This window comes from Callorhinus ursinus, unplaced genomic scaffold (genome assembly GCF_003265705.2).
Source record: "Callorhinus ursinus isolate GAN/ISIS: 27379988/994484 unplaced genomic scaffold, GSC_fseal_2.0 scaffold7, whole genome shotgun sequence".
In the NCBI taxonomy this organism is placed as follows: domain Eukaryota; kingdom Metazoa; phylum Chordata; class Mammalia; order Carnivora; family Otariidae; genus Callorhinus; species Callorhinus ursinus.
The window spans coordinates 61824275-61847084 of NW_027397069.1; the positions used below are offsets into that span (position 1 = coordinate 61824275).

Here is a 22810-nt window from a genome sequence, read left to right on the forward strand (position 1 = left end):
AAAGAAAACAACAGAATGTTTTTACTTCTTGATGACTGCTCAAGCAAAAACAAAATCTCTTTTACCATCCTGTTGATCCGTACAAAGTCTTCAGGTTTTTTTGCCCAAGGGGGAAGACCAACATCATTTACTACAACTTCATCTTCTCTGACTCCGAGATTGTATCCATTACTGTTGACAAACATCTCCGGTAGGTAATAGAACTCTGGAATTAGTTCCTGCCAGGAATAAAAACATGGCATATTAAACCACTTTAAAAATGAGTTGAAAAAAAACTATTATAACTTGTTAACTATGAACTGAATTAAACACTTTCTTTACTTAAATTCAATATTTTATTACCTAATCCTATTCTTCATTTGATTTTTTTTTTTTACATAACAGGAAGGGAAGGAAGAGAGGAGAAAGAAAAAGAAGACAAATATTTTTCTTGAACATTTTATTTGATAATTTATGTTTATAAGACTTTCAATCTTATCTTGCCAGAATTGGTTAAGAGAAATGGGTTAGGATCAACAGTAGTTCACAATATCATTATTAAACAAATATGTAAAGCTATATCTACAAGTCTATGCCACTCATCAACCTTTTCTGAATATTATTAATACCCAAATTAAAAAAAAAGTTGTTGCCAGCATTGGTTAAAAATCATGTAATATCTTCTACTTTTCTTTTTGATCACAATGGCAATTATACTACATGATTTTTATAAAAACATTAACAGTTTTATTTCATAATTTGGCAAAATTAATTACTTTTGAATCTATCACTAAACACAATGAAGAGATGATATACAATGTGATAATAAGTCTTAAATATGTAACACATGGCACCTGAATGGTAATGGTTCTTAATAAATTGGATGCAAAGATAACCTGTGTTACTTGTATATAGAGATGGCATAAACAACTTGATTCAAGGCAAACTTGTGTTTGATGCACAATGTCTAACATGAGGCTTATTCTTCTTTGGAATAAATCTGATATAGAAATAAACTGCTTTTATGACCCTAGAAGTATTGTTTTGTTGTCTGTTTTTTTGAAGCAACTGGGAGAAAATGAAAATAAAAAACACGGTCGTTTTTATGTATACCATCTATACAATGATTAAAAAAACGAACAACAATCTTTTCAAATATCAAGATGAGGGTTAAATTAACTTTAAATTCTGTTGTGAAAGGCATAAGGACAATTTATTTGTGTAACATGATCAACACTGATAACGTAGTACCTGAAATTCAGGTGGTCTTCTCTAGGGATTCACAGAAAAATTAAAAAAACAAAACAAAAACCACCAAACACTGATGTCTTCATATAAATCAAATTATTAACTTTCAAAGAAAAGCATACACAAAAGCTCTCTTTTTATGGGTTCTCCTGCTAAAACCAACATTTGTCTGTGATAGCATAAGTGGGTGTTTATCTTAGTAATGCTCTGTGAGAATTTGATATCCATTCTGATGATGATAAATGTGACATAAGAAAAATCAAACATAATAAAGTTTGAGTATGGGGCACTGCGACAAGTATGAAGAAAGAAAAAAATGAACAAGACATGGTTTTATTTCATGAATATAGAACCAGATTATAAATTACAATCTTGTCCATGGAGTAAATGCATAAACAGATGGTTATAATACACAATAATAAAAGCTTGAAAGAATTATAAACCAAGGGCAAGAGAGAACAGAGGAGAAGGCAGGGAACTCAGGGCAAACCTGGAAAGACTTCACTGGATACCAGACATTTGAATTCAACTTTGCCTAAGATAAAGACAGGGGGAGGGGGCAGGGGGACCATTAGGGAGTATTATCAGGAAGTAGTAAGGACTGAGTATGGGTGGAGTACAGGATATACTGGGGGATACAGGTCAAGATGGGGGAGGTGGGCTGGTGAGAGTTTTATGGAACCAGGTGAGGAAGGCAGCTTTATGCCAAGCTAAACTGTTTGGATTTTGTATTATTGGGCAAATTCGTTTTATAACAAGACATTCGGTGTCAACATAAAGGATGGACTGGAGAGGAGAGACTGGGCATCTATGTGCATGCAGGGAGAAACAGAACCAGAAGCAGCAAGGAGAACGGGAGAGGAGGGGAAGGCAAGTGCATGTTGTGGTAAGGGGGCACGTTGTGGGACTTTTGCAGGGAGGGCAACTGTGACAGAGGTGGGGATGGGTGTGCAAAGAACAGAGGGAATTAGGGGGCTTACACTGCGTGATATTCATTAACAACAAACTATGTAAAAGACATCGAGGCCACAGCAGAGTGTACGAAAGGAGAATTATGGTGAGATTAATATAAACTCCTGTAAATTTTCAGTGACCTGGATGCAAAAGGGGAAAATTGAGAAGGGGATGAAAGAAACACTAATAGGTAAACAAACATCCTTATTTGCAAATCGTGATACAGTTTAGTTGGTGGTCAAGGCAGGAGTTAAAGACTGCTTCTGAAATATTCTATCAGCAGTGACTATAATGAGCTGATTTCTGGGCTGGGTAAGCCTGGTGGTGTATATTATATTGCTTTGAAGGAGCAATTTGGCAAAGGTGTGTGATCACTGATTAGAAGGTCAAAGTGAAGCATCATTGCTATTCTCATTGATTTGTACGCAATCAGAAGTGCATAATTGTTATGATCTGACGTTTCTGTTCCTCTAAAATTCAAATGTTGAAACTCTATCCTCTATGATGGGATTAGGAGGTGGGATCTTTGGAAGGTAATTAGAATTAGATGAGGTCATGAGGGTGGAGCCATCACGAATGGAATTAGTGTCCTTATAGGAGCCCTGAGGAAGCCTGCTTCTTCTCCCTCCACGTGAGATACAGCAAGACAGTGGCCATCTGTGAACCAGGAAGCAGACGCTCACTAGACACTGAACCTGACCGTGTGGGCACCTTAGTTTTGGACCTCCAGCCTCTACAACTGTGGGAAATAAATTTCTGTTGCTTATAAGCTCCGTAAATTTATGGTAAAATATGGCTGCCTGAGCTGACCAAGACAATAATTACTAACTTATTATTTCAATGCATTAAGAGAAAACTTGTAATTTTCTTTTGATCTTACTCTCATGGTTTGGGAAAGCACGGACAATTAATAAAAGATGTAGAGAAAGGTAAAGAATATGGCTATTTGCTCATTACCCATTCTTTATGTGACACAGCACAACATTAGCATTCTAAATGGTCCAAAGAGGGGAAAGAATATAAGCTCATGCAGTCACTCTTTGTGGAGGGTGATTTATATGTCATAGACTCACATAAGTCAGGGATTTCCCTCCCTGCCTTTCATCAGTTGTTTGTGTTCATGCCCCATCTCTAGAACTAGACTACCTAAGATTCCTGGAGGACAGACGAGAGACACGGCCACAAGGATAGAGCAACACAGATTTATTTTTTATTTAAACAGCCTAAAGAGTCTTAATTTATCTTCACCTGTCTTGGTGCTTTATAGTGTTTTCCAAATATATTATTTTCCATTCTCTCCTGTGGTATAGGGTCACATAAACTATGTGGTTATTATTAACCTACTTACCACTATAATACTATTTTCCTGAATGTCATTAAATTAGATTCACAAAGGCAACAAAGCCCTAGGATTTTACGTTAATAACAGTTTGGGCAAAAGCAGATTTTCAAGCATGATTTTGTGAGGTTTATATTTTGTTGAACCCCTCAGAGCTCTTGGTGGTATACTTTGCATGCAGCAGGTGCTCATTAAATATTAAGCTACTGACGATATTAGGTAAAGTTACTTTAATATCACTAGAAATCCTCTGGGGCAATATGCAAATGGTTGGAAGAATGCCTCAAGACTGGAAAGGAGCCAATGAAGGACTTTATTAAATAAAAGAAAAAGGATGAACCCCAAAATAAAATTTGTACCCTTTGAGGGGCAATTTTCACAGCTTAAAAAATGTTATCTTGCTTATCCTAGTTAGGTATAAAAGGTTTAACACTGTAAAAGAGTTCACCTTAAAATACAGAGAGAGTAGGTTGTAAAGTTGCTGACAAAATTGTACCCAAATTGCAGAAGTGGAAGAAATAAGACCTGCTTCATTTCAATTTAAACTCTCTAGCATAAGAAGGGGCTAAAAGCTGGCCGCCATTAGGGGGGAAAAGTGAGGCTAAGAAAGGTCTGGCCTGATGGTCACCTAGAAAGGCAGGAGGAAGAGTAAGGAGGTCAGCAGGAACATTCAGGAAGGCTTAAATCAAGGCCAGTTATATGGAAAAGTAGCATTACTAGGGCTTTCAGGACAATCCCTTAGCAAGGGCGGTGCTCTCCGCTCCAGTCCATCTGGTCAACCAAACTGTGCTCTCACTCATTAGGGTGTTAACTAAGATGCTGGAAAAAGCTGTTAGAGGCCTGACGTTTGAAGGGCTGAAGAAATGCTTTCAGATTTCTAATAGAGGGAATAGTCAGAAATAGACACATACTAGAGGCAAATACAAAGAAATTCCTGAAGTTCAGCTTAATTGCAAGGCCCCTAAAAGCTTCAAAAGACCAGAGCTATATGGGACTAAAGCTGTCTGAATCTCGAAGTCCTGAGCTAGGGAAGTTTTTGTTTTTTCTTTTCATCTTCTGAAGGGGAAGGAAGAGAGTAAAATCACACAGTCTAGGGAGAAGTTGCTAAAGGAGCAGAGTAGGTGTAAATTTTTATGTCTCGGTTTTAGTTTAAATTTTTTAAAATTAAAAGATTAAAAGATCTTGTTTCAAATAGCATTTTAAAATTTAACGTTAGTGTATAAATACAGGACATTAGTATATAATTTATATTCATATTTATATGATTTAAAAGATTTGCTGATTTAAAAAAGAAAAACCTCACAAATAAGAGTTTCGTCTCAGAGATTCAACCGTGATGTGCAAGAAGATGACAATTACCGTACCTGTGCTCTAAGACAAGGAATCAGCTGAAACGTTACCTCTGGTTGTTCAATCTTAAAACAGCAGGTAGAATTTATTTGTATCCTTTTTAAAATTTTATTTTATTTTGCATTTTATTTTATTTTATTATTTTTATTATTTGTATCTTATGCTACGTCTTGGCACTGTTGTAAGTGCTTTATATATATTTTCTTAGTCTTCCCCAAAATTTCATGAGGTAGGTATTCTCATTCTTCCCATTCTCTAGACATGAACACAAAGAGAAGGTAAGTAATTTGCTAATGACTACACCAGAAATAGGTCGTAAAGCCCCATATCAAAACCAATCGCTTTAAATCCAGGATCTCTGCGCTTATATTCTCTATTTTGCCTTCTGAAGCAATGACCCAGTCAGTCATTCCATATGACTTCATTCTATTTTGATTTTCTGCACAGCAATGATAATTTTCCTTTTTTATATATTAGGCTCCCGTGTCGCACTATCCTGGAAATCTTATGACAGTAGGGGTCACTGTCTATTTTGCTCACTGGTTCACACCACTCACTTGCTTGCAATGGTGCCTAGTATATAACAGAAGCTCAGTACAAATGTGTGAGATACAAAAAAAAAAAAAAAGAATCAATTATTGCTGTGTGTTTATCATCTCCTGCATTTCAGGCATGAAATAGTGATAAAAGAATACTGAAGGCCACGGTTTTCAAGCTGTGTTAGCTTAAGCAGAGGTCCTTAGGGCGGGTGGGTAGTTGAAGATAAGAGGGAGACAGGGCAGGGAGGCGGTTTGGGGATTATCCCCTTCTTCTACCAGGAAGGGCTATTTTATGTGCACCAGAATCAAATAGATCTGATTTTAAATCTGGACTTCTTGCCAGCTTGGGCAAGTTTCTTGACCCTTTGGAAAAAAAATCAATTTCTTCATATGCAAAATTGTGATGATGATAGCTATGAACTCACCGGGGTAGATATGTGAGGATTAAATGGTGATAATGTGTAAAACAATGCGTTTAATAGCTGTATGCAAAATACCTTTTATTTATTTTTTTATTTTTATTTTTTTTAAAGATTTTATTTATTTATTTGGCAGAGAGAGACACAGCGAGAGCAGGAACACAAGTAGGGGGAGTGGGAGAGGGAGAAGCAGGCTTCCCGCTGAGCAAGGAGCCCGATGTGGGACTCGATCCCAGGACCCTGGAATCATGACCTGAGCCGAAGGCAGACGCTTAACGACTGAGCCACCCAGGCGCCCTGCAAAATACCTTTTAGAAGCTATTCGTTCTATCAATTTTTTTTGATGCAGATCAAAAATATTGCTGCTGAGTTTACCCAGTACCAGAGTATACCCTGTAACCAGTAACAAAATGGTCACTTGGGATGTTTGTATTTGAAGGAACACAAATGTAGACAATTCAGATGATGAAAGGGTTTTTATCAAATATATGGACTAACTTATATGTTACCTAGCCTAAGCAGATATATTTTTAAAAGCTATTTGCATTTCAGATTTTAGTTTTGTCTAAGTGCACAATCAGATTGAACTGCATGGTATAAACCAAACTAGAACTTATAATTTTTAAATTAGTAGCTTGTAAAATTTTTTCAAAGATTGCTGTAACAACCTCTCCTATCTCCTGTTCTCTCTGGCATTTCCACATTACCATTCGTTCCTTAAAGTGGGGGACTCTATTTCTTCTCCCTTTGAATATGGGCAGGCATATTTCAATGCACAGAATGTGAAAAAATGATACGGCAGGGCTTCTAGAGAAGCCTAAGACTTAAGAGGCCTTGCAGCCTCTGTTTTTATCCGCTTAGAAGCCAACAGCTACAGAAAGTGGTGGGGCCGCCTTGCTGGAGTGATCATGGAAAGAGACAGACGTGTCTGGACGGTCCCCAGCTATTCTGGCTCGCTCGGATGGGACACGAAACACGTGAGGAAAGCCACCCTGGGTTCTCTGGCCCAGCCACGCCCCTCCAGCTGTCACCATGTGGCACAGCTATGAGCCGTCCTTGCTGGGTTTTAACTCCAACTGTGCAACTGTCAACAAATATATAGTTGCTGTGTGGTTTTTTTTTAGAGGGGGGAGGGGCAGAGGGAGAGGGAGAATCTTTTTGTTTTAATAAATAAATAAATATTTATTTATTTATTATAGAGAAGGAGAGATTCCAAGGTGCTGCAAATCAAATGTGGCTGCAAGGTAAAAGGCTTGGCTATAAACCCCTTTGTAAGTGCTCAGTAAAATTTAAGGCGGTGGTTTGTAGACTCACTCAGCTACACAAAGGGATTCTAGGAATCTTAAGGGCATTATAAACAGCATCTTAACTCATAGCCAGAAACAGAGAGGATCCTGCCTCAAAAGGAGTTTTGGGTGCAAGTTTTTTCTCATAATGAACTATAAGTTGATACACAGAAAGTCCACAGAATTTTAAAGGAGGTTAAAAGATGCCTTGGCCCCAACTTCCTATGATCAAGAAGCATTTGGAGAAAGCCACTTGGCTACAGACAAGGGCTATTTGTTATGGAAAAGAAAGCTGATCCAGAGGGCAAAGCCAAGGTCCCAGAGGACCTGTCTGGGCCTCCTCCCCAGAGTCCAGGAAACTGGCAACACGCGCCTGGCGGCAATCGCCAAGAACCAGCCGCTGTTCTGTACGTTCCACACCCCCTCCTCCGGAGTAGAGTCTGTTGAGGTTTACCTGTTTCTGCCTCACCACCGTAGGCTGAGTGTACCCAGGACAGATAACTTGTCTTTCTAGGTTCCAGGTATCCAAATTAGAAATTTCTGCATCGTATCTGTGTCTGGACCTGATACAGACCATGAGATACTAGATTTTGATCCTGATACAATAATGTGGCTAACAAGTTGAGTACAGGGCGCCTGGGTGGCTCAGTTGGTTGAGCGGCTGCCTTCGGCTCAGGTCATGATCCCGGAGTCCCGGGATCGAGTCCCACATCGGGCTCCCTGCTCGGCGGGGAGTCTGCTTCTCCCTCTGACCCTCTTCCCTCTCGTGCTCTCTATCTCTCATTCTCTCTCTCTCAAATAAATAAAATCTTTGGAAAAAAAAAACCCAACAAGTTGAGTGTATTTTGCATCTAGGAGGAATGTGAATTGTGGCCAGAGAAAGGACTTTAGTAGACTATTTCCAGAGAGGGCCACCAACACCCCTCTAACCTCCATGTCCCCTTGAAATGTGACTTTGCTGCTCAGCTCACCAGGAGGTAGAGATCATTGCTCCCCTTCCTTAACTTGGGCTGGCCCTGTGACTTGTTTTGACCAACAGAATGCTGTGGGGGTAACACTATGTGACTTTCAAGCTTAGGCATTAAGGAGCCTTGCAGTTCCCTTCTTTCTTTCTTTCTTTCTTTTTTTTTCTTTTTTTTTTTTTAAATCCTCTTGCTAGCAAGCCACCATGGAAAGAAAGTGTGATTTTCTTAGGAAGACTTTATAGAGAAAGAGAAGACCAGCCAGGCCCTGGCAGTTCTAGTCATCCTTGCTGAGGCAACACATAAGTGAGTGAGGTCACTTCGAATCCCCCAGACCCAGACAGGCCACCCCAGTTGATTCCAGGTGGATCAGAGACAAGCTGTACCTGATGAACCCTACTCTGATTGCAGAACTCTAGGGAAATAAATGGCTGTGTTTTTTTTTTTTAAGCCACTAAGGTTTGGGATGGTTTGTTGCACAGCAATAAATGACTAAAGTAACACTTGATTGATCAATGATTCGAAACTAGTCCAAGTGGCTGGATATGATTATACAGTTATGCAGAAGAATTAAAGCAGCACGCCAATCAATGAAAAGGCAGTATGAATAACTAAACAGACCTCAGTGCTAGTTCTCGCTTCTTCCTTATCTACTCTGTGAATTTAGGCAGGCCACTTAATATCCGTGGATCTCCTTTACAAAACAAGAATAAGGATAGCTATCTCACAGGGCTGTTCTGAAGACTATCAAATAAATGACAAAAAAGCAGTTTAAAAACTATTGAGAACCATTCAGAAAGCATGCATGCTACTCTTGTAACTGGTAAGTGTGCTCCTTCAGAGCACTTTAGGTATCAACTTGCCTACTTCACATAAGAGCTCTCCTGCTTACTCTCTTCCCATTGATTTCTGTTAATCAGTTTCTCTTTAAGAGTCCAAGTAGCTTAAGATTTCCTAAATGAAAAACAGTGTGGAAAGACACCAAATACTATCAAAGAAATGGCAAGATGAATATTATAACAGGCATTTTGTGTCTGTAAATGTGATTTCTGGTTTATTTTAACAGCTATACTAAAACCCCATGGTACAGTTAATAGTGTTATACGCGTTCTCTCAATAATAAGAAAATATCCTCAAACACAATTTCTAATTTACAAGCTTATGACAAGTTCAAGCTGCTGAGAAATTGGACTTGAAAGTATGTCTTAGAGTGATAGAAGACCACTATTAACACTATCATAATTGTATACCTATTGCATCAAATCTGACATTTCAGTTTAATATATTTTGCTGAGAGAGCATACCATTTTATGGCTTCCTAGTGAAATCAAATCCAACCCAGACTTTTTCACTTCTCTAATATAATTCACTGCAAGGTTTTAAAGCTGCCATCTCTTTTCTTCCTTTTTTTCAAAAGATTGATGCCCTGGCATTCGTTAATTCCACAAGAGCTCATAATGGGTCAATGAGTCAGTGGCGAGCACCTCCATTAACTGTATTAATTTACACTATGTCACCTTAATGACATTTTGTCACAGCTACCTTTCCTGACATCTACATAGCTATTCAAAAGTAATATAACAACTTTTGAAGGCATTAAGGAATCTCAGTATAAGAACTCCAGTAAGCTGAATGTCGTTGTTACCAAGATTACCCTAGAGAAGAGAAATAAAAAATAAAATAAAAATAAAGTAAAAACTAACAAGTCTGACTTAACTCAGGGGACCTGGCTCCTGAAAGGTCACCTCACCAACACTCCATCGCTGCCCAGCTTGTATGCATTACCACAGGAAGAGACTGATGTTAATAAAGCAAGACAGAATGAAACCAACTACTCCATTCTAGTTCTTTCTTATATGATTTCTTATATGATTATCTAAGCTAGGAGATATTGCTAGACATTCTTTTATTCACAAATGGAAATGCATTTCCTTAAAATTATATCCAATGCTTTATTTAACAGGGATATTTCTTAGGGATAAGAAATCAAAAGCTTAGGTTTTAACACACAGCAAAACTATTATTACTCTTGGTAACATATTCTTCCCTGCCAAATCAAGTATTATTTCAGAGGGAAAAAAATATCGTGTTTTAATCAATGTATTTAAATGTGAATTTAGAAAGTCTGAAGTTACTACCAGTATTACCAAAAAAACCTCTCTAACATTTCCTTAATGAGAACCCTCAAATTCTGATGCCATACATGGAAAGATTGATACATTTGGACAAACAGACACACATACACACACACTTGAAATAGAGGAAAGCAGAAAGACTGAGAAACCATACTTGTAATGCAATTTGATGCAATTTCCAAGATCTTTTTCAAATCAGTAAGAAAAAGATATTTAATCCAAATGAAAAATGGGAAAAGATATGAGTAAGTTTACGGGTCAATTATTGAAATACGAAACATGAAAATGCTCAACTTCACTCACAATTAATGACATGCAAGCCCAAACAAATTTTCACTCACCAGATTAGCAAAAATTACACTGTTTATTATAATAGTGATGGTGGGGCGTGGGGAAGGAGGCATCTTCACACACTGCTCTAGGGAGTGAATTATCATCTTTGGGAATAATGGTTTGGCAATATCTTTCAAAATTAAAAATGCAGATAGCCAAAGAAATTATCCTTTACATGTATACGCAAAGTTCATCAAGATCACTGTGCAAGGGTGTTTACTGCAGCCTTGTGTTGAATAGTAACAATCAGAGAGAAAGACAAACTACCCCTAAATAGGAGATTGTCTACATAAATTATTGTGTATGTGTGCAGTGTGCAGCCTTGAAAAAGAAAGGGTCTACATGGAAAGATATTCAAGAGAGATTATCATAAAATATGAAAGAGAACTGAAAATGCGAAAAATCTGTGCAATGTCAAGCTGGGGAAATGAGCTTCTTATGAACTAATTAAGTCCGGGGGTGGGGGAATAGGTCCTGTTTGTATTCGGCACAGCTGCTTGAGGATAAAAAATAAAAAACCTCTCCAGTTAGCGACAGCCACATTGGTCTTTGTCCTTGATGATGTGACCCCCAGGAACCAAAGGAACACAACTGGTAACAAAATGTAAGCATTTCTTGAAAGTTCCAGAACAGGAAAACTCTGGGAGAAATCCTAGCAGTTGTAGAGGGAAAAGCCTGATACAAACATTCGTCATCAGAGACTGACCTGTACCTTGGTGAGATATTTTTGGTGATGAGAAGCATCAATAAAGTTCTCAGGATAGAGAGTAAAGTGTAACACCATATCTACTTATGTATATTAGAATGATTAACTTTGATCTGTGTGTGTGTGTCTATGAGGGTAGGTCTTTGAATTAAGCTGAAAAGCCCATTTTCTTTTTTGTGATGATGTCTGATAAGAGTGAGCAGGCATTTTCACTTGAAATAATTTGATACAATGTGGATACTGCTCTGAATTAAGATATGAATAACCTTAAATATAACAGGAAGCCTTAAAATATAGATAATAATATTTAATTCAAACACAAAATATTTATTGAGTGCTTTTTATGAACACTAGGCTAATTCTAGAAGCCTCTGGACTCCTCATTTTCTGGGTAAATTCTGAGAATGTTACAAAATAAGAAACAGATTCTCTCCCTGATTTCATTGGTAGGGAGTTAACTGATGGCTCATGGATACTTTAGAGTTTAATTCCTCAGTGAAGTTATAAGGCTGCTAGGAGAAAAGTGTATGCCTTAAGAATTTAGTATAGTAAGGATGCATGTTAAATTATCTTATTTCCAAATATGAATATGTTATATGCACAAATTAATATTCATTTATGCAAACTTTGATAGTAATGAACAAAATACATGGAGAAGCTACACACTACTTGGATCCATTTTGTTTGTTTTCTGCTTTCAAAAAGAACCAAACAAAGTTGTATTCATCCAGTTTTCTTACACTTCAGTAACACTGTAATTGCCTTTAAAAATGTTTGCAATAGACAAACGTAAATATGAAAATGATAATTTTGACTTTAATTCACTGCCTTTTGTTGGATTAAGACCCTAAATGGAATAATTCCATATTATTTTTATATTTAACAATATGAGTGGCAGTGATGGGGGAAAAACTGCCTTGAAGAAAGAGGCCTTAGAAAGAAACACATATACCTATTGCAGTAACCTGATCAAATCTCGTTATCAGAGAAAAAATTGAGAAAAATGAGAGAACAAATGTATGTTATTGTTTTGAATACAACCCTTTTTTAGGAGACAAAAGCCCATATAAACGAATAACAAATATTTGTATTTAACAATAGTTAAATCGTACCAAATGTAAAATTACTCTGCTCTCTGGCTGTTTCTGGGTATTGTGTGTGTGCTGACTTAATCTAATGTGTATTGTTGCATAGTATCCCCAGGCACAGTCAAGTAAAAGCTAAGGCTGTACAGAAAAGCCTACATTTTAAATGGGTCTTGTCATTAATGCTTTATTAATTGCCCCAGGCTACATAAACCCAAAGCTGGGCAAGCTATAACAATATGACACATTAAGGTCAAATCCAGTTCCTGCTGTGTTTTATGGAATGGGCCAAATATTGAGTTAACAGCAGGAAAGGCAATTTATGGCCTTTTTTTTTTTCCATCTCCAGATTATTTGATCTAAATTAGATAGGAATTTTTTGAAATTACAAAAACACCTTAACTGAATAATATAAATGAATTCTGAATCATTTTCTGTGATGCTTAAAATTATTGCCTCTAGTTTCCTTTTAGGTTAGATGTACCACATGATTTTAACATACCATGGAACAAAACTGTCTTATACATCCAATTAAATAAAATAAATCAAGATTTCAGCATATTTTGAAATTAAATTACTATCAACAAATAAAAGAACCTACCTTTACATCAGAAGTATCTCTCTGACTAGTTCTCCAAGATCTTGCAACCGACGAGAAGGTTCGATCTGGATGGTCAAACTTTCCATCATTTGCATTGAGGAAGAAGGTTGTGAAAGGTTCCTAAGTGAAAAGAAGAATCAGGAATCAGGAATCAGGAATCAGGAATTTGACCCTCCTGAAGGCAGCTGCCTTGTTCCTTTGAAACCCTCCTGAGGTAGAAACAGTGAGGAGTCAGGAAGTGCCTAACTAGGCCTGACTGGGCTGCTGAGGCACTGTCACCCCGCAACCTTGGCAGGCCATTTTGCTTCTTGGGCTTTAGTCTTCTGATACATAAGATCATGGAGTTCTAGTGCTCTATGATTTAATGATGAATGATTTTGCATTATTATCAGTTTGTAACTCAGATGTTCTTTCTCCTAAGGCCACACATAATAACACCGCCATAAGAAAACCACTCCGGCACTGTTCACTGCACTGTGGAATTGGGTAGGGAATGGCCATCTTAGATTACCTATGAAAGTCTATTAAAGTACTTGTACCATATCACGGTCTGATGATCTCTTTAAAATGCAAAGTTCTGCTTAAAATCTCTCAGTAGCTCTTCAGGGCTGTTTGGAGAAAGTCTAAATTACTCACTTTGTCTTAAAAGATCCCGAATGATCTGGAAACTTACCTGTCACCTTCCCTTCTTCACCTTCTAAGGTCATGCCATGCTGCTTTCACTTCCTGTCATTTGTAGGGGATGTTCCCTCTGCCTGGTACTAATTTATCCCTTCCCCTCACCATCCTTACTTGGCTAAGTTCTTTCTATCCTTTATGTCACAGCCAGAACTATCCTTTATGCCTCAGCCAAGATGTCACTTTTCTCCTGAAAGATTTTCCTTGATTTGCCAAGCTCTCCAGTATGTTCAGATACAACCTATATTTTCTAAATACATCACTGAAACACTTGTCACACTGTTTTGTAAGTGATTTGTAACTTGTCTATCTCTCCCCCCAACCCCATAGAAACAGATTCCATCATCTATCATGTTCACTGTTTTATCTCCATCACTTAGAATAATACCTGGTACACAGAAGTTGCTCCATGTATAATTTGGCAAAGAAATAAATGAAATAAAGTTAAGTGCAAATGAGACTAGATACACTATAGTCCTTTCAGTATTCTGTCACTGTCACCTCGCAGAAACACATTATTTGCCACCCAGTACATGTTCCCATAGCAGGAAACCTGAGAATGACTATCATATGGTCCTAATATGTTTAATTTTAATGCTTTTTGTATACTTTTTATGTTGGGGGAGAGAAATTATTTCTGATGTCATTAAATTCACTTCTGATGATATTCATTCTTACCAAGGGTTTCTTACTTAACTACAAGTATAACACAGATAAATATCTATTTCTTTTTCCATGTTTTAATTCTCTCTTAAGTCTAGGATGAATGACATGTCACCCCTAGGTTCAATAATGCTAAGAAATCGACACGACATTTTCCTGAACAGTTATTTTTCTTTAATATATAATCCCTATTAATTCTTTTATATCTATAAAACATTATGGGGCCGCTTTGAACTTTTCTTGTTGTCATTGGTCATTAGGGCCAGCTGTTGGGCAACAGCTACAACCATTCATCTTCCTCAGTTTCTTCCTGAAATTTAGTGTGGCTGGATGTCATCCATGTTATGAGTTTGTAATAGATCCACTGATTTTTCATGATCAGTATCAGATGACAGTAAAGTATGATTAAAGAGGTAGGAAGAAGAATGATATAACAATATATAGAAAGGGCTGTATTATTGATTCACCTGAAAATCAGCTCTGCATCCAGGAAGCCCATATTGCTGTTTAAGATTTTAAGTGATATGAAAGACAGATAGATGTCACCGAAATTAAGTTAGGAAGAAAAATTTTACGAGATGTCCTTCACTAGTTAATTGCAGACTTTTAGCTCACTAATGAACATTAGGTAATTAATGCGGCATATCTTATCACTGAGTAGTTAGTTCAAGTGGGGATAAAAACAATTCTAGAAGTAGCAAATGGCAAACTGAATGAAATATGACAGATGTAAGTTGGAACTTTGGTGGAACAAACCATTGACTTCTTTTAGGCAAGTTATTTAAAACCTTAAGTAGCTGTGTTAAGTAATTGCTTCAGGTCCTTCATCTATGTTAATTGGGAAGGACAACACCTCAGGGATAATTATAGGAATTAAATACAATTAAATAATATTGAGAAAGCTTGAAGTGTCTCACCTGACACAGTTATAAAAATGACTACAGCTTTATGCAGTGTGTCAAGTCCTCATTGCTGGGCTGGGCTCACGTGAAGCCAGACTGACAACCTGACCAGACTCTTACTGCCTTAGGTCTCATCCATTTCTGTATCCTTAGCACCAAGTACCATGCTTGGCTCATAGTCAGTGTTTAATAAATGTTTCCTGAATGCACCTAAACATACAGGTACTGTTGGGAGATTAGGTGTGGCTGGGTAAGAGTAAGATAGTGTTTGTCAGTTCTTAACTACCCATTTGACCAAAAAGTTGTAACTTCAGAATCCACTTCTTCATTGCTCTAGGATGCCGATGTCAGGTGTGTGTGTGTGTGTGTGTGTGTGTGTGTGTGTGTGTGTGTGTGTGTGTGTTTCTTTTTTTCTCTCTCTCTCTGCAAGTCATAGGCAGAAGTTAATTTAGAAGGATCGCACTTGTCTCTATGATTTTTAACCTATTACACAGATGTGAGTGAAGCCCCATTTATACATCAAAGCCTTACTTTTTTTTTTTTTTATCATCAGCCACTAAAAGCTGATCTATCTCTATCCTGACCTAAATTATAAAATCCTTCCTGGTTTTCAAACCTTAACAAAGACATGCCAAAAATAGCACTGATGGGCATAGTAAAAAGAAATCTGAAATTAAAGAATTGCTTTTATTTCTGGTCATGAAGTTTATGAAACTGGTGGCATCCAAAAGCAGAGAATACGGAAGAATTCCACATTTCACAGTTTTAAGTAGCTTTTAAAAAGATCTGATTAACAACTGTTTTAAGGTCACATACTACATTACTGACATATATTCTCATTATTCCTGAAGGCCTCCAGCTGCAACAGTGGTAGAGAACGAATAGAAATTGATAACCTATTTGTTTCTAAGTGAGTATTGATCTTTCAAGCTCTGATTACCGTGGAGATTACCTTTTTCCATGTGCTTCCTTATTAACTTCAAGGCACAGTGGAAGGCTTTTCTTTTTTCATTTGACTCATGCCCGACTAACAGAGAGGACTGTTATATTAAACTTAAAAAACTTTTGTATTTTTTTACTTAACATATGCTGACTGAACCATTTTCTGTGTGTACGTTACCATGTTAGATAATTTATCATCCTACTAGAAAAGCTTTCGGTTCGGAATATGTACAAATGAAAACATATTAAGCAGAAATTTCAGAAATTAAAATGTGGGCATTTGTTGGATTTTACATGCTTCCCGTTAGGTCTTACGATATGAATGGCTGATGGCAGACCTCCTTCTCCTAACTACGTCTACCCTAAGGTCACTTTGTATCTTCCAACCCTGTCTTAGTACTAGAAAACCGAACTGAGCAGGCCCGCACTGGGTAGTCGTACCTGTCCTACTGAATTTTATCACAACCCTTATCCCCTGTGAGGACACTAACAACTGTTCCTGCCCTTCAGTGACTCCAGACCAGTTAACTCCCTCCTGGGCAATCTAACCTTCTTCCCCGGCCCCTCTTCTCTTCACTCAACCCCTTTTTTCTTCTGTCTTCTATGATATTTGCTCAGTAATATCATAAGAATCTTTTCTTAAGTCCCTCTCTGTTGTACTTTTCTTCTTTGCCTTCTTTTCATTTGAAACAAACCCCATTTGTGGGGAATAGGCAGTGCTTGGAACATAACTCTACCAAAGAGAAGGTGTGTATCTTGAAGTGATATGAAGCATAACAAAGATCAAAGGGAAGGGAACAAAGACAACTGGGCACCTTTTCTGTGCTCAGCACTGTATTATTTCAGTTAACTCCATCCTTGTGATTATCCTTCAGAGTAGGTATAATTATTCCTGTTTTACATCTGAGAAAATTCAGGGTCACATTCTAGGAAATGGGGGAGCCATTATTTGTATTGTGCATTGTCGAACTCCAGAAGTTTGTTTACTCCCATTCCTTTTGAAGGAATCCAGAAGTATCTTTTAGAATCTTCAAAAAGTCCTTTTAATTAACCTATATACCTGTTATAAACCAGGCTTTTGGTTAAAAATTCCTTATCTGTATGGAGATTCTTCAAAAAATTAAGAAAAGAATTACCATATAACCCAGCTCTTCCATTTCTGGGCATTTATCCAAAGAATACAAAAAGACTAATTTGAAAAGATACATGTACCCCTATGTTCATTGTAGCATTATTTACAATAACCAAGATATGGAAACAACTTAAGTGTCCACTGATAGATGAATGGATAAGACTTTGTGGAGAATTTATACAGAGGACTACTACTTGGCTATAAAAAAGAATGAAATCTTGCCATTTGTAATAGTACGGATGGAACTTGAGTGTATTATATGCTAAGCAAAATAAATCAGATGAAGACAGATATTGCATGATTTCACTCATGTGGAATCTAAAAAAACCCCACACAAATAAACAAACAAAATAAAACAAAACAAATTCGTAGATACAAAGAACAGACTAGTGGTTACCAGAGGGGAAGGGGTTTGGGCAGTGGGTGAAGTGGATGAAGAGGGCAACTGTATGGTGATGCGTGGTAACTAGACTTGGGGTGGCGATCACTTTGTAGTGAATACAGATGTCAAATTATAACGCTGTATACCTGAAACTTATATAATAACAGAAAAATAATGAAAAAACAGAATTCCTCACCTTCCTCTAAGTAAATCTGCATTGTCCTTAAGCATCAGTATTCAAGATAAACGTGACAACACTATTTTATTCAGGAGCATTATCTTTGGGCTTTAATTACAATACCTGCAAAAGTGTTTCTACTATTTTTTCCAACTACAAATACGTACTTTTAAAGATATAGGCTCTTGGGTAGGCTTTCCAAAAAACCCATACTTTATTTTTAAAAGTCCCAAATTCCAAATAACTGATTGATAAATGAACTTTTGTTGAATGACCTATTTAACTTCCTTAAAGATTATGATTAAATGTTTGACAAATGAGAATAGTTAGGTGGAATATAGTGAATTTACAGGGTGGACAGGTCGCTGAGGGACGTAAAGGTCAGAGGGTAAGATTTAATTACTTCTGTGTGTATGTTATATGCTATATGTTCAGGGTAAGATTTAAAGTAAAAACATTCCAAGTAAAATGTGCCTTTCATACGAGTTAATATCTGAAGAAACTCCAAACTCCACTCTAATAGTTCATTCATCATTTGCCCAATGGCAGCTATCAAGGAACCAGTCTTTTCAGAGTCTTGTAATTCAGACAAGTGATTTCACTGGTAGTTTGTCTAAAATAATATTTTTAATTTAAAGAAATGAGGTATGTAGTTGATTAGCATTTTAAAGCAGTTATTATCATTGTTATACTATGCATATTGATTGAAACTAATAATGAGTCTAATCACTGGGTCCAAAAGACTTGAAAGGTAAAGGGCAAATACTTACTCTGGATTTTGTTTTTATGAACAAATTCTTAGTGACATGAATTTTAATGCATTTTCTACTTCATAAACTCCATGGGATGGGAGGGAGGAAATCACAATTCCCTGGACCATTAGGTTAGACACTTGGTAAGCTCTTAGACTTCTATTTATAACATATTTATAATATTTATGATGTAAAATATTTATAACAGCATGGCATAAGATGTGTTGGCTAAATGAGTCCCCATAAAAGTAATCCTATAGATCTGTTCTGTCCAATACAGTAGCTACTTGCCACATGTGACTAATGGAGTACCCGAGGTATGGCTCCTTCAAAATGAATGTGCTGTAAATATAAAAATACATTCTGGATTTCAAAGACTTAGAAACAAAAAAGAGTAGAATATGTCCTCAAAATTTTTTATATTGGTTATGTGTTGGAAGTATAACGTTTGAATATACTGGGTTAACAAATATGTTTATTAAAGTTAATACCACCTGTTTCTTTTTACTCTTAAATGTGGCTACTAGAAATTTTAAATTATGTAAGTGGCTTGCATTATATTTCTATTGTACAGTACTGTTGTAGATAATACTGAAAGGGGATTTATAGAATAAACATGCACAGAATTCCTGCCATACTCTTGTACAGATTCAAATTTGTACTTCATTTCACTGGAATAATAAATCAACTTAAGGATGAATTATGATTTATGATTTGAGAAAGTATTTCGCTTTATTAGGGATACAAAAGTCTTAAGTTAAATCAAGCTGTTGATAGCAAGTATTTTTTTTTACAGATTTATTTATTTTTGAGAGAGAGTGTGCGTGTGCAATGCGCATGTGCAAGTGGGGGGAGGGGCAGTGGAAGAGGGAGAGAGAATCCTCAAGCAGACTGCCTGCTGAGCAAGGAGCCTGAGACGGGGCTCAAATCCAGGACACCAAGATCATGACCTGAGCCAAAACCAAGATTCAAATGCTTAACTGACTGAGCTACCCAGGTGCCCTAATAGCAAGTATTTTTATGGACTCCCATTAATGAATCATAAATCTGACTTCAGACTAATTTGATTACACATAACTATTGAATACCAATTTATGTATTTTAAAATACTATCATATATATGCTCTCAATTCTCAAATAATCCAGTTTTATGATAATGTTCTTTCTGAAATGATTTTGGACTTTTTTTTTTTTTTTTAATCACCAATAGAAGAGGTGTTTTACTCTCCCCATGGCAGTGGCTTACTTACAGCAATGATTGTTCTTGATGGAACCCAAGGTGATGTGAAAAGGCCTCCCAGGATGAATATCTCTGGCTTCAATGCTTTCTAAAAATTTCCTTCTGTAACATTTTTGGAAGTCCCTTTGAGCGTGAACTCTATGAAGCCAAATAAACCTGTGCTGCTTAGGAAGTAAATCTCAAAGGCCGCTTAATCCCGGCTATGTCTTTTCTTGTCCTGTAGAGTAAATTCTGGGCAGCAAACAGAATTTGAACTTTACTGACACACTATTTCTCTAGGTTTTTTTTTTTTTAACCTTTGCTAATTTTGTTGTTATAACATTTATAACATGCACAGCTAATCAGTCATTTCCCATTGGTGGTGGTAATGACCGAGAATTTGGTTTTATGATCTCACCATTTGGTGATCAGATAATTTATTAGTCTTTTTGTTTTCTTGTCTGCCTATTTGTGAGCCCAAATCAAATAAGAACATATTTTATGTCCATTGTAAAGGACACCAGCTCCTTGAGATCTTGAATGGTAATTTTTTGTGTTTTTGTGTTTTGTTTTCACCTGTGGCTGATACTATAGGATAGAAGCTATAAGTTCTCAATATACCTGTGTGTAATTCAGAAAAGCCTTTAACTCCTGTGTGAGTGTGAAGTATTTTCCTACATCTGGAGAGTATTAAAAAATTATTACAACCCATAAACTAAAGAGCTTTGTTCTGATTGGTTTATAGGGGTAACCGGGCACCTATTTAAATCTTATATGCTTCAAAAATTAACAGAAAATAAATAGAAATTCTTAGTCTTTAGAAGTGCTGGAGCTAAAAAAATTTCTTAAGAAACATTAGCTCACAAACATTTTTATAAAATAATCCAGGTTCATGTAATTAAGGTATATCTTTGGACAAATCAGACTAGTAACTTTGGTCTAAAAAATAAAGTTTTATGTATTTTCCTTTAGTTTATAATTACAGAGTTTATTTTTTAAATAAGATTTGGGTTTATTTTCTCATAGGCTAGTTAAATCTAAACTTTTTAAAACTACTTATACTGCTTTAAGATTATAAAAATATGAAATCTCTGTTCAGTTAAACTGAATCATAACTCTGACAAATCTTTTATTGTAATAACAGTAATTGTTTGTAGCATATTACTTATCAGCAATTTACAAGTTACTTAAAAGATACTCATACTGTATTTAAGTTCAATTTGTCCCCATAAGAGAGAGAATGTTTGAGAAGGACCTCCAAACTAAAGCTGTCATTTAGGTAGAGGAAAAAAAATCTTTGAAAATATAAGATGTGGTCCCATGGACACACATTTTCATGAACTCTACCAATGTGTTTCTGAGGTCAGTCAGCCTCATGAAACAGAGTGGTCTAAGGTATATTTTGGTAAGGGGAGAAGACATTATTGATGGTATTGATTTACAGATTTGGTTTAATATTCTATAATACTCCTCAGTTGCCTGTAGAAAAAAAAATTCAGACCATCTGATTCCAGTAACTGCTCTTAACTAGACTGGATTGAAGAAGGCAGGACTAAAGACTAAAGGCAAGAAGATTTGTTAAGGGCTTCTGCAATAATCTAGATGAGAAATAATGGGAACCTAAACTAAGGAAATGGCAGAGTTAATAGAGCAAGGAGACAGACTGCAGAGATACTTAGTTGGAAGAACCTAGCTGATCTGATGTCTGATTGGATGTAACAGGCTGGTAAAACAGAGAAAATATCTAGATCAGGTAACTGGATGAGGGATCACACCATTTATTTAGATAGGAAATGCAGGAAGAACCACCACAGGTTTGTGAGGGAGATGAGGAGTTCCTTTTTGGAAATGGTGTACATGGTATTATGAGGTGTTCATGTAGAAATATCCAGTAGGCACTTGGAAATAAAAGCCGGGAGCCCAAGAAAAACGCTTGCAATGAAGACAGAAGCTGGAAGGCATTAGCTTATCACTGAACGGCCTAGCCTAGATAAAGCATACAGAAAAATCCTGGGGAACACAATCATTGAGAAAAAAAAATTCTGAGCATGAGACTGGGTAGGGCAGTTAGGATGATAGGAAGTAAAACAAGAGAGGATATTGTCTGAGGAGTCACGAGAGGGAAGAATTTCTTTTTTTTTTAAGATTTTATTTATTTATTTGAGAGAGAGAGAGCGCACAAGCAGGGAGAGCGGGAGAGGGAGAAGCAGGCTCCCCACTGAGCAGGGAGCCCGATGCGGGACTCGATCCTAGGACCCCGGGATAATGACCTGAGCCGAAGGCAGACACTTAACCTATTGAGCCACCTAAGTGCCCTGAGAGGGAAGAATTTCGAGAAGGAGAAAGTGAACAATGGTGCCAAATTCTTCAGATACATCATGGTAAGAAATGGGAAGTTCTAGCCCCATAACTTGTGACTTCTGCAAAAACAGCTCAGTAAAGGGGTGGGTGTGGAACCTAAATCAGCCAGGCTAAAGACTGAATGGGAGGTGATAAAGCAGAGAGAGAAGCACAGGACATGGGCAGTTTAGTGGAGGCTGTGCTTACATGTGACTATGAAGGGAGAGAACTGGAAAGTAACTGCAGTGTTGGTTGGGGCGCAAGGAAGCTTGTGTGTATGTGTGTATGTGTACACATATGTGTGTACATATGGATGTGTATCTGTATTTGCAAGATCAGAGAGACTTGAATGTGTTAGGAGAAAGAGAAAGAAACAGAAAGAAGCCTTCAAAACATTTAGAAACTGTTCTTAAAGTATCCTGCCCAAGAAGCAAGATTGAGAGGGTCAGGGGAGAGAGCCAGCTTGCAACCACCAGTGAACAAAAGAAACAGTGGACATTACGGATGCGTTCCAAGGGTCTGGTTCCTTTTATAACTGGTTTAGGCTTAAGAAGCTCACAATTATCTATCTTCCTAACCCAATTTTGTAAATGAGAAAACTCATTTTAAAAAAAGGATTCAGGTTTTGCTAGAGTTTGAAATCTCATTTCTATTTCACTGGCCTCTAATCTTTGTTTAAAACAAGT

General features: G+C 36.9%; 1 protein-coding gene across 10 annotated transcripts in view; it reads right to left on the reverse strand.

Moving 5' to 3' along the window:
• The window catches only part of NBEA (neurobeachin), a 686692-nt gene that overhangs the window by 59939 nt on the left and 603943 nt on the right, over nt 1-22810 (reverse strand). For all 10 annotated transcript variants that reach the window (XM_073894686.1, XM_073894682.1, XM_073894681.1 and 7 more), the window contains 2 exons: nt 12937-13056; nt 66-218 (listed from right to left, as the gene is read on the reverse strand). In XM_073894686.1, coding sequence (XP_073750787.1) covers nt 66-218; nt 12937-13056 — 273 coding nt within the window. The remainder of the gene's footprint in view (nt 1-65; nt 219-12936; nt 13057-22810) is intronic.